The following is a 12,815-nucleotide window of genomic DNA, read 5'->3' as shown; positions in this document are numbered from 1 at the left end:
CGCGGGTGGCTAGGCTGTACGGAAGGGACTTCTTGGTATGAAATGAGTGCCTCATGTAAGTACATTAAATCTTTCGAATATCATGGTTTAAAAATGAGACTGATCATCTAAATAATTGTCATACAGTCAAGCACAAGCTTAAGTATCATGAGACAATGTGGCATTTCTTCTGTTGTATTTATACAAAATGAAAGTATCAGTTGCTACATCATATATATGGACACTCCATGTCAAGTCGTCCACATGATCCTCTCCAATTTTGATGAAGTTTTTATATGGTGTACATATAGGTCTTACATGCAGCCGTGCCAAATTACTGTTTGATAAGTAGTGTGGTGGGACCATTAGTAATGCTGCTTAAAGGACAGTTTTTCCATGGTGCGACAGATAGGAATAAATCATCAAGTTTGCTTTGCTGTTGTTCACGATCTGATAGGACTTCCGTGCTGAAACTTAGAGATTCTACTTTGTGGGTACAACAGTCTAATTGCTGAACATGTGCTCAATTTACAGCAGATTTATTAATTTTCTTCCACAGTAACTTAGAAATATTGTTACAGGAAATTTGGATCATGTTTGGCAGTTTTTATCATATGACAGAATGACTTTCTGCTCTGATGTGTTCATTTGCAGCCTACCTGCGTGTAATGTGTCTGTACAAGCAGCGTCTTGAGTACTCAGATAATAACTGAGTTATCCAAGATTAAAATTGATTCAAAATATTTATTCATCAATTTCGTCAGATTTTTCAAAAGGCGATATCTCAGAAGAGTCATCTCAGATTTAACTTTTCTTTGCACCATTTCCTGATAAAATGGAATGAGCTCTTTTCAGTGGTGGAAAGAAAAATCAAATCTGAGATGACCCCATTTGAGATATAGTCTTTTGAAAATCTGACAAAATTTATGAATAAATTTTTTGAATCATCTTTAATTGTGGATAAGTCAGTAATTATTTGAGCAACGAAAATTCTAGGTTCTAAAATCTGCAATTTAGGGAGAGGGACATTGCTTCTCACTATAAAGATGACATGTTAAGTGGCAGGCAGGCACAGTTAAGACACACAAAAGCTTTCAGCCACAGCCTTCATCTGAAAAAGAAAGAGAAATACACACCATTCATTCACACAAACAACCACACCTCACGCACACATGACCGCCATGGTAGCTCGGACCAAAATGCCAATCATTCTACCACCTGTATATACAACCCATAAAAATTTAATCAAAACTCTGGAGGCATGAGTGGGGAGCTTCTTTAAATTTACGCCACTTGACTTAGTGACCTATAGATTTATTCAGTTCTAAACTTTAATGGAGTTATTACATCATCTGGCATTAGAGATGTACATCCTTTGACTTTTCTTTTATTTTTCAGGTAGTTCAACAATATTTTCTGCCTTGCTGTTGAAATGCATTGCACAAAGTGTAGTTCCTATATGCTGGGTATGTGAACGCAGAGGGGCAAGTCCCCGTTTGGGAGCTTTGCTTCCACAAAGACAGGAATTTGATGAACACAACAGGCCAAAGGCATATGATGGGTTCCATATCATCTACATACCCTTTAGAAGTAAGTGTATTATGTTACTTACCTAATCATACAAAGTTGCCAAGAATTAGAAAAAGGTTTTTTTGTTATTTTCATTGATTGGTACGGAACAGTTACAGTAAATACTGGGATAATGTAAGAGAATAAGGAATGATGATAATGAGTGAAGTGAAACATATTGTTGTTCATAAAATTTGATGTTCATGTTTATAAATGTTTATCTACAATCCCTAATCTCATTTTTACACTTGTAAGATGCACTTGGAATTGCAGTTCATGCTTCACCATTGTTTGCATTGTTACATCTCACTATTGTGAGGGTATGTATGTATGCATGCATGCATGCATGCATGTCTCTATTCCATTTGTTTCCCATGTGTTAAAGTGTCCCATTTGTTAACAAGAGGTGAAACACTAATCTTCCATTATTTTTCATGTTATGTGAGCTGTTGTGTGGATTGAAAGAGGATCTTATCAAATCCATCTTGAAGGCCTTTATGTGTAGATTACTTTATTGGCCACATTCAATTTTAATTACAGCTTAAATTCAATAGGTTAATTTTTTCCCAAACCTAATGTAACATCAAAGAGACTCCTCAATGTATGAAAATTTTTGTGAAGCTCTTTCAGCAAAACATTTTAATTTTTCCAACACATTTTTATTTTATTTTGGGTAACTGCTTATGTGCTTGAATTGATGAGAATACAGAATGGAATATAATATGTACTTGAGGATTGATTGCAGTGCATCAAATAAAGGAGTATTGGTTGTTTCCTTATAACTTGTAGTTGACACTTGATAGGAATCTCTTTTGTAGGCTCTTATGTTTAATATTCGTATGTGTAGTCGATGTGGTGACAGACAGACAAAAACACTTATATATGTCCACTGATAAAGACATGTCTTACTATTAACATTAATCTCCATTTGTCAGCTGATTACACATAGTCATTGAGAAGATTGTAATGGCTTTGCTCCTGATAGTGAGAACCATTGTCTTATAATGCAGTGTTTTTCTGTTATTTGCTAGACTCACATTTTTTGACGAATTGGTTCCAAATCTCTCTGACATCATATTCTGAGAGACTGTTTAATTGCCTCAGCTTAAATACAATCTTTGAACAAATAGTGTTGCCTGGAAGGTTCCTGTAGAGATGCACATCATAATCATTTGTATAGTAAAATCATGTAGAACAATGATGACTCCCAGAACAAGAGATAGAAATACATTGAATCAACAAGCATGAATGGCCACAATCACAGATCGAAATGTTCCTACAGCAGTCTGTTAGCAATAACTGATAAATGTAAGCAGGGTCAGCTCAGTGTAGTCGTAACATTAATTGAAAAGCTGCTAGTACATAGATGAAGTTGAAGCTGGGCAACTGTTGCTGTATCATCTGCTGAGGAGACACGGTCCAGAATTTCAGCCACGCAATATTCCTTCACTCACAGTCTTACAGTATGACTTCATGCTGTGAAGGAACCTCTGAGATATGGTCCAGCATTTCAACCAGTGTGATATTCCGTCATTCATAATCTTGCAATATGACTTCTTGCTGTGAAGGAACCACGGTGGAGATCTGCCTATGCCTCTCTCTCTGAGTCTGATCGAGATTCAACAATTGTGAGTAAAGATTAGTTTGGCGCGAACTGTGGTTATATACGGGAATTTTGTTGAATCTAATATCAGGAGGTGACTCACAAATTCCTCAGAATGCTAGTGCCTTGAAAGTTAGTCAAAGAACTGCTAAAGAATAGATCTGTATACATGTTGATCACAGTAAAGCTTTTGCTAGGTAAAGTTAATTTAGAAGTTGTAATAACCTCAGAAAATAATATACAATGATAATGAAACCTGCATTTGTTTTTTTAACCTAGTTTTCCCATCGGTCATTGTACTTTCCAACATTTAGCCTATCAGTGGATTCATTTTCTGAAACCAAATTTTATGAGGTTTCCAAAATAGTCTTACACTTTTTAGTGGACTTGGTATGTTTTTCAGTCATAAATATATTTAGATGTGGAAATTGGTGACCTTAGACTCACCAGGCTTCTTCTCTTACATGTTTTCATCCATTTGGTCCAGAAGGTGTGTGCTGTATTCACCTGTAATTGTGTTACCATTCATAAGATAAATAGTAGTGAGAATTCCTTTTCTAGGAAAACTATAACTATAATGATTCCAGTAGATGAAACAGACTTCACCTTTCCCTGTGAATGGCCTCTGTTTTTGTACCTTGTAGGAAGTAGTGCATCTACGTTCCGTTCTACTATCATATTGATACACAAAATAAATTTGATTATTTTCAAAACAGTTTAAACATTGTTGAAAAATTACTTTTTGGTTTGATGTGTGGACACAGTGAAAAAAAAAAACAAAACACTGTAAATCAAATAATAGGTTGTTCTCCTAATTTTCATAGCCAAACACAGTGGGAAATGGAAAACTGGGAAATCAAAATGACCAGTGTGAGGTCTAGTACAGAGAGGGAGGGATTGCAAAATATTGCTTGAAAGTAGTCAGCGTACTTAAGAAAATCATAATTAGTAATTTGACAGAAAATTGAAATATTTCATGTACAGATGCTGCTAGCAATGTAAATTAAATGTAAAAATGTTCATCTCTTTAAGGCGTAGCTATTTTATGTGTAAAAAGTTAAATTTATGTTCTATTTAAGTGCCAAAATTGCTTCCTTTGAATCAAATATTAAATTCAAGACATTTCAAGAACAAAAGACTCTTGCAAAGTAAATGATGAAAGTTCGTCTATTCAAGGCATAGCCATTTTGCACACAAGAAGTTGCATTGGTGTGATACTTGATTTTTAACATGGTTTCTTTTGAATCAGGTGCTAAATTCAGGATATTCCGAGAACATCAGACAATAGGAAGACAAGTAAGGTGTCAAAAAGTTTATCTTTTCTTTCTGAACAAAACATGAAAATACAAAAAGGGAACAAAAGATAAATGTTTTGTGATGTGATTTTTGTAAAGATGAGAAATAAACCAGATTAGAGAAACATTTGAAGAGCCATTGAATGAAGTTCAAAATTATGTAGAGCAATTGAAGTATGTCAAATGTCTCTGTGATCTGTTTTATTTCTTACTTTTTTGGACAAATAATTTTACAAAACATTTGACTGATCCTTACCTCCTACCCCCCCCCCCCCCCCCCCCCCCCCACACACACACCTTACAAAAAAAAAAAAAAAAAAAAGGCCCACATTGCAAAAAACTTCCTCATAGTTAATTCTTCATGTGGTATATTCTTAATTTGTCTATAGCATCAGCTGTTTTATATACTCTACCTCTAATTATTCATTGTCCAATATGGTATTGGTTGCATTGGTTGCAGGGATAAAAAAAGAGTACATTCTCTGGAGAAGATTCTCAAAGCAAAAGAACATTCTCTGAGAAAGTTCTCAATTTTGTATGAATAAAAAAATCAAAGCATTTTCTCTAAACAGGCAGTACTTTCTTGCTACTTCCCCTCCTTCTTGAGTAAGTTCTCAGCAAGAAGGTTCTCAGTTTGTTTACATTTGTGTGCCAAAGAGAGAGAGTGTGTGTGTGTGTGTGTGTGTGTGTGTGTGTGTGTGTGTGTGTGTGTGTGTGTGTGCAGAAAAGTACGTGTTGTGTAATTTATGTAACTGAAATGGAAGATTCTGAATTTGCTTTTGTAAATATTATAAAATATTATTTAGCAATAATAAGCAAATTCAAAACTCCTATTGCGAGAAAGGAGAAGGCTGAAAGTTGAAATTAAGTGTCGTTATATGTCGACTTTTGGAAAAGAAAATAGTTATCACAAATATTAAAATACTGCACCATATGAAGTGATGCATTAAGTGTAAGGTCAATGTCAAAAAATGGGGAATATGAAATTGACATTAAAAAATAGGAAGAGCTGTTTTTTAGATGGGGATGACTGCAACTCTCTGTTATACATGAAACTTGGTAAGTCCCCTTCTGTCCATTTTTTTATTATGTACTTAACACTCTGAAATTGTGAATTAGAAAACAATTCCTTGGAGAAAAAAGGTTCTGTAGTTGGGGCTTGTGCCTCTGCCTGTCTCTCTTCCCAGAACCTAGCTTTGAATTTGTAGATCAGAATGACTGATTAGATTCTGACTCTACATATTTTGAGACACAATCAGTTCTGCTACACTCCAGTTTTAATCGAAAATGTTCTGGATGTAGTGGATCCGGAAGTTACAGTAGCTGCTTCACCAACCTCACCTAGTTTGGGTCATGAAAGAACACAGAAGGGAAGGTGATTAAACATGGAAACAGAGGAGGTGATCAGTTTGTCAAATGCTGAATTACAGAGACTGGTTGCTGTACCAGTTAGTTATATTGAAGAGAAAACAGCAGAAATAGATGAGAGAGGAGAGTGAAAAGTAATATGTTTTCTAATGTAACACCAGAAAACAGTTTTTTTTTAATTAAGGATTATTTTTTAAATTTAATGTTCATTCACACAGGTTCAGTACAATGTGTGTTCAGTGAAACAATAAGGGTAACATGTTCCAGTTTCGAATGTTTAGGTTGAACAATTTGTGCAGTTACTCACTGTAGTATCTGGCAAGTACTTTCACCATACCCTTGGAACAATTTTTGGTACAAGAAAAATTTCCAAATCAAATTTCAGGAAGTTCCAAGAAAAATCAAAATACTATGGAATTAAAAAAATCAAAATACTATGGGATTTAAAAAAAGGAATTAGACCTACTTATACAAAATTTACTGACAAACACCCCATTCATTACAGTTGATGTATAACGTTAGCATTTTTTCTCTTCTGTTAGTACCATGTATATGTATGTATGCTGATCCTTCCTCTTCCATCACTGTAATAGTATTGTCTTCTCTAGGTGCACCAAAATCATCACCCCCATTTGTTTTGCAACAGTGTACAAAACAAAACAAACTATGATCACTTTGGGGGTTTTTGAATGAGCAAGTTTTATTTTGTTTTACAGAATTGGGAAACTGCTTTCACCTGTCGAAAGCAACGTTGATCATCATCCTGTCTTTGGAGTGCAGTCTATTGCAGACCCTCTCCTCAGGTGTTTGTGGATTCTGGAATAATGTCATGGCTATGGTGCAATGGCATAGCCATCATCTCCTAAAAGTAAAGCCTTACGCTGATTTGCTTCTAGTGTCTGCCATACATCAGAGTTTCTCCATACATCAGAGTCTCTCCATATTTTAAACTCAGACCATGAAGCATTGATACTAGTAAGCATTTCTCTATAATCAAATGTTGCATGCACATTGATACCATGGAAAGCCATTTCAGTTAATATATTCATCCCCATGCACAAAAAGTTTCATGATTCGTATGTGTGTGCAGTCGAGAGCCTTCACTGCACATGGAAACTCAGACCGTGATCGCTACTTAACTTTTGCTGTTTCTAGTTTACCTACATTTTTGGTAAATCGGATCCACAAAGGTGCTTGAACCATATCCAAAAATATAAGTGACAGTAGTCTGATGTATATGTAAGTCTTCTCCTACACCTTTCTGAAAACCTGCATCAGCTAAATAGCACAAGAAAGTTTTCATTTTCAATTCATTTGAAAGAGTGACCCTTCTTCTTTCATGATTTTCGGAAAGAAAGTGATTTGCCAGCCAAATAATGTTTTCATTGTCAAATGTCTAAAATTTCTCTCATCAGTATTTTTTCAGACTCTGTGCGCCTCTATCAGTTTTTGCTGTTCAAGCACCATAAATTCTACTGTTTTCATGCACTCAGTAAGACCTTACCTCAACAAATTTCTCCCAGCTCAAAGTACACTACAGAGTTCGCTTCAGAACTCTGAGAATGCTCTCCATTGTGAGAAACTCATCCAATTTTATTCATAGGAAATCAGTGAATATTCTTCATGTTAAGCGACTTCCCCTACCCTTTTACTCATGCTGAGGACATTCTTGTGTGAAGTACGAGGGTGAGTCAAATGAAAACCTTAAATATTTTTTAAATATTATTTATTGTGTAGAAGTGGTACAAAGCTCTATCACTTTTCAACATAATCTCCCCCACGCTCAATGCAAGTCCTCCAGCACTACGAAGTGCATAAATTCCTTTAGAAAAAAATTCTTGTGGTAGTCCGCGCAATCACTCATGCACCACGTGTCGTTCCTCTTCATCAGAACGGAACTTCTTTCCTCCCATTGCATCTTTGTGTGGTCCAAACATATGTAAATCACTTGGGGCAAGCTCTGGTGAGTATGGTGGATGAGGAAGACACTCAAAATCCAGGTCTGTGATTGTTGCAACTGTTGTATGGGCAGTGTGGGGCCTTGCATTGTCACGTGCTGACAGCAATCCACGTCGCTTTGATTTGATTGCAGGCCGCAGATGATTTTTTAGGAGATCTGTGTATGATGCACTGGTGACAGTGGTCCCTCTAGGCATGTAATGCCCCAAAATGATGCCTTTTTCATTCCAAAAGAGAGTCAGCATAACCTTCCCTGCTGATGGTTCTGTTTGAAACTTCTTTGGTTTTGGTGATGAGGAATGGCGCCATTTTTAGAAATTCTCGATTTCTTGCACTCAACAAGGTGGTACAGTGGATAACTGCTTGATTCACATTCGGGATGAGAGAAGTTCAAATACCCATCCAGCCAGATTATGTAGATTTTCCATGGGTTGAAAATCCAATTGAGTTGGTCAAATGCCATTTGTGAACTTTTGAGATGGAAATTACCAGTTTCCTTTCGAGAGTCTTTACCCATTCTGAGCTTGTGCCCCATATTAAATAGTATTGTCATCTAGAAAATTGATTTTAAAATACGATTTTCTGTACTACTTTCAGTTCCTGGCCTTATGTTATATGGAAGCTTGTTAAGACCTTCAAACTAGAATACAGAACCACATTCTTGAACCATACACAAAATATAAAGTGTACTTACTTTATTATTAGCAACAAATACCATTAAGGAGTAAGTGTACTGTGAGGTGGGTATAAGCAAAGTTGTATGGAGGTGCCTCCTCAGAATGTGTAGCTATTTAATTAAAACCATATTCTTACTGTACACTGTCACTAAATAAATGCTGTAGTTAATTAGCTGCATTGTCTCAGAACATAATTCTGTAAGACAACATAAAGTGCTAGTACGAAAAATAAGTCATCGGCCTGGTCTTAAATCTCGATAACATTAAATATAAGTGCAAAATGTGCATAACTGAGCTTCTTGATTAGTTTGTTTTTGTGTTGACTGCACTTTAGCTCATTATCCCAACTGGATTCCAAGGAATTTTACGAATAGTTTTTCATTTAGTGTTTGCCATGGTCTATTTTTGGAACTAGCATGTCATCTTTATTTGTTTGAAATTGTGTAATATGAGATTTCTAGAAACTGTTTCTTCACAAAACGAGGAATAGAGTTCCACGGAATGATACAGGAATTAGGGTGGTAATCATTAAAACAAAGCTATTTTTCACTGTGGCAGGATCTTCTCATGAAATTTTAATCACCAAGTTTCTCCTCCGGTTGCAAAAATATTCTGTTGATGCTCACCTACATAGGGAGAAATGATTACCATGATAAAAGAAAAGAAATCAGAGCTAGCACAGAAAAATTTAAGTGCTCATTTTTTCCATGCGCTGTTAGAGAGTGGAACAGTAGACAAATAGCTTGAAGGTTGTTCAGTGAACCCTCTGCAAGGCACTTAATTGTGAATTGTAGAGGTATCACGTAGATACAGCAGTAGATTAATAACAGCAACAGTGAATCCATCCAGGAAAGTACATCAGTAGGTTTTGACACTTCATAACTATTATTAGAAGACAATGAAAACAGAAAAACCATAATACTTTTTCATGTAGAATTGTTTGGATCGTCAAAACAAATTAGTGAGAAAAGGCTCAGAAATCTGTATCACAGATTTTGATCAACATCATTACCTTTACTTCAGATTCATCTACATCTACATGGATACTCTGCGAATCACATTTAAGAGCCTGGCAGCAGGTTTATCAAATCACCTTCATAATTCTCTATTATTCCAATCTTGTACAGTGTGCGGAAAGAATGAACACCTATAACTTTCTGTATGAGCTCTGATTTCCCTTATTTTATCATGGTGATCATTTCTTGCTATATAGGTCAGAGTCAACAAAATATTTTTGCATTCAGATGAGAAAGTTGGTGATTGGAATTTCATAAGAAGATTCTGTAGCAGTGAAAAAGTCTTTGTTTTAATGATGTTCACCCCAAATCCTGTATCATTTCATGACACTCTCTCCCCTATTTCGCAATAATACAAAATGTGCTGCCCTTCTGCAAACTTTTTTGATGTTCTCCATCAATCCTGTCTAGTAAGGATCCTACACCATGGAGCCGTATTCTAAAAGAGGACGGACAAGCGTAGTCTAGGCAGTCTCCTTAGTAGATCTGTAACATTTCCTAAGTGTCCTGCCAATAAAACACAGTCTTCAGTTACCCCTCCCCATAACATTTTCTACATCTTCCTTCCAATTTAAGTTGCTCGTAATTGTCATTCCTAGGTATCCTTTAGATTTGAATGATTTATTGTGTAGCCATAGTTTAGGAATCCTTTCAGCACTCATGTGGATGACCTCACACTTCCATTATTTAGGGTCCGTTGCCAATTTTCACACCATACAGATATCTCTTCTAAATTGTTTTGCAATTTGTTTTGATCTTCTGATGACTTTATTAGGTGATAAATGACAGCATCACTTGCAAACAACCTAAGGCGGCTGCTCAGATTGTCTACCAATTCGTTTATATAGATCTGGAACAGCAAAGGGCCTATAACACTACCTTGGGGAATGCCAGATATCACATCTTTTTAACTCGATGACTTTCCGTCAGTCTCTGACCTCTCTGACAGGAAATCACGAATCCAGTCACTTAACTGAGACGATATTCCATAAGCAGTGCAATTTCACTAAAATCCACTTGTGTGATATAGTGTCAAAAGCCCTCCAGAAATCCAGAAATATGGAATCAGTCTGAAATCTCATGTGTCAGTAACACTTCATGCGGGTAAAGAGCTAATTGTGTTTCACAAGAACGATGTTTTCTAGATCCATGTTGACTCTGTGTCAATAGACTGTTTTCTTCTGCTTGTAATTTAGTGGATTACTCCTACTACCTTTCTTGAATATTGTTGTGACCTGTGCAACTTTCCAGCCATTGGGTACCGATCTTTCATTGAGCGAACAGTTGTATATGATTGTTAAGTATGGAGCTATTGCATCAGCATATTCTGAAAGGAACCTAATTGTTATACAGTCTGGACCAGAAGACTTGCTTTTATTAAGTGATTTAAGTTGCTTCACTACTCTGAGGATATCTACTTCTACGTTACTCATGTTGGCAGCTGTTCGTGATTTGAATTTTGGAATATTTGCTTCGTCTTATTTTATGAAGGCATGTCGGACGGCTGTGTTTAGTAACTCCGCTTTGGCAGCACTGACGTCGATAATATCTCCATTGCTATCGCGCAGAGAAAGCATTGATTGAGTCTTGCCGCTAGCATACTTGGCATACGACCAAAATCTTTTTGGATTTTCTGCCAGGTTTTGAGGAAAAGTTTCATTGTGGAAACTATAATAAGCATCTCGCATAGAAGTCCGCGCTAAATTTCAAGCTTCTGTAGATGATCACCAATCTTGGGGATTTTGCATCTGTTTAAATTTGGCATGTTTGATTCGTTGTTTCTGGAACAGTGTTCTGACCCGTTTCGTGTACCAAGGAGGATCAGCTCCATCATTTGTTAATTTGATTGGTATAAATCTCTCAATTGCTGTCGATACTATTTCTTTGAATTCAAGCAACATCTGGTCTACACTTATTTTGTTAATGGAGGAATGGAGATTGACTTGACTCCCAGGAAGGCATCAAGTGAATTTCTATCTTCTATTTTGAATAGGTATATTTTTGGAGGATTTCATGGTTAGAATATTCAATCTCGCTATGACAACCCTGTGTTCACTAATCCCTGTGTCTGTTTCGATGCTCTCTGTTAACTCAGGGTTATTGGTTGCGAAGAGTTCAAGTGTGTTTTCATACCCATTTATTATTTGTGTGGGCTCATGAACTAATTGCTCGAAATATTTTTCAAAGAATGCATTTAGCACAATTTCGGATGATGTGTTATGCATACCTATGGAATTAAACATGTATTTTCTCCAGCATAGCGAGGGTAAATTAAAGTCACCACTACCTGTAAGCGTATGAGTCAAGTACATGCTTGAAATCAAACTCAAGTTTTCTTTGAACCTTTCAGCTACTGTATCTTCTGAATTGGGAGGTCGGTAAAAGGATCCGATTATTATTTTATTCTGTTTGCCAGCAATGACCTCTGCCCATACTAACTCACAGGAACCATCTACTTCAATTTCACGACAAGGTGAAGCACTTCCAACAGCAACAGACACGACACCGCCAACCATGTTTAGCCTATCCTTTCAGAACACCATTACATTCTTCGTAAAACTTTCAGCTGAGCTTACCTCCGTTTTTAGCCAGCTTTCAGTGCCTATAACGATTTGAGTGTCAGTGCTTTCTATTAGCACTTGGAGCTCTGGTACTTTCCCAACACAGCTATGACAACTTACAACTGTCGTATCAGTGGATCCTATATCTACGTCTTCCTGTGTTCTGCCTGCAGCCTTTGTGACTGAATCCCTTTTTGTGTTTTCCCAAGATCCTCAAAAACCTAAAAACCGCCCAGTCCACGCCACAAAGCCCCTGCTACCTGTGTAGCCACTTCCTGTGTATAGTGGGCTCCTGACCTAGTCAGCAGAACCCAAAACCCAACAACCCTTTGGCACAAGTTGAGGAATCTGCAGCCTACACAGTTGCAGAGCCGTCTGAGCCTCTAATTCAGACTCTCCACTTGGCTCTGTACCAGAGATCAGCAATCGGTCCTGTCGACTATGCTGCAAATGGTCAGCTCTGCTTTCATCTCACAAACAAGACTGGCAGTCTTTACTACTTCTGTTAGCCGCTCAAAACCAGAGAATCTCTTCTGATCCAAGGTGATACACTTCATTGGTACCAACGGGAGCCACCACCTGCACCCGTGCTCTTCATGGCATCCGGGAGGACCCAATCCATCAGTTGTTGTTGTTGTGGTCTTCAGTCCTGAGACTGGTTTGATGCAGCTCTCCATGCTACTCTATCCTGTGCAAGCTTTTTCATCTCCCAGTACCTACAGCAACCTACATCCTTCTGAATCTGCTTAGTGTATTGATCTCTTGGTCTCCCTCTACGATTCCATCAG

General features: G+C 37.0%; 1 protein-coding gene across 2 annotated transcripts in view; it reads left to right on the top strand.

The window, feature by feature from the left end:
- The window catches only part of LOC126474014 (ATP-dependent DNA helicase 2 subunit 1), a 172,535-nt gene that overhangs the window by 133,827 nt on the left and 25,893 nt on the right, over positions 1-12,815 (top strand). For both annotated transcript variants that reach the window (XM_050101412.1, XM_050101414.1), the window contains exon 9: positions 1,378-1,569. In XM_050101412.1, coding sequence (XP_049957369.1) covers positions 1,378-1,569 — 192 coding nt within the window. The remainder of the gene's footprint in view (positions 1-1,377; positions 1,570-12,815) is intronic.

The sequence above is a fragment of the Schistocerca serialis genome, chromosome 4, assembly GCF_023864345.2.
Source record: "Schistocerca serialis cubense isolate TAMUIC-IGC-003099 chromosome 4, iqSchSeri2.2, whole genome shotgun sequence".
In the NCBI taxonomy this organism is placed as follows: Eukaryota; Metazoa; Arthropoda; class Insecta; order Orthoptera; family Acrididae; genus Schistocerca; species Schistocerca serialis.
This window is presented reverse-complemented; position numbering and strand designations above follow the sequence as displayed.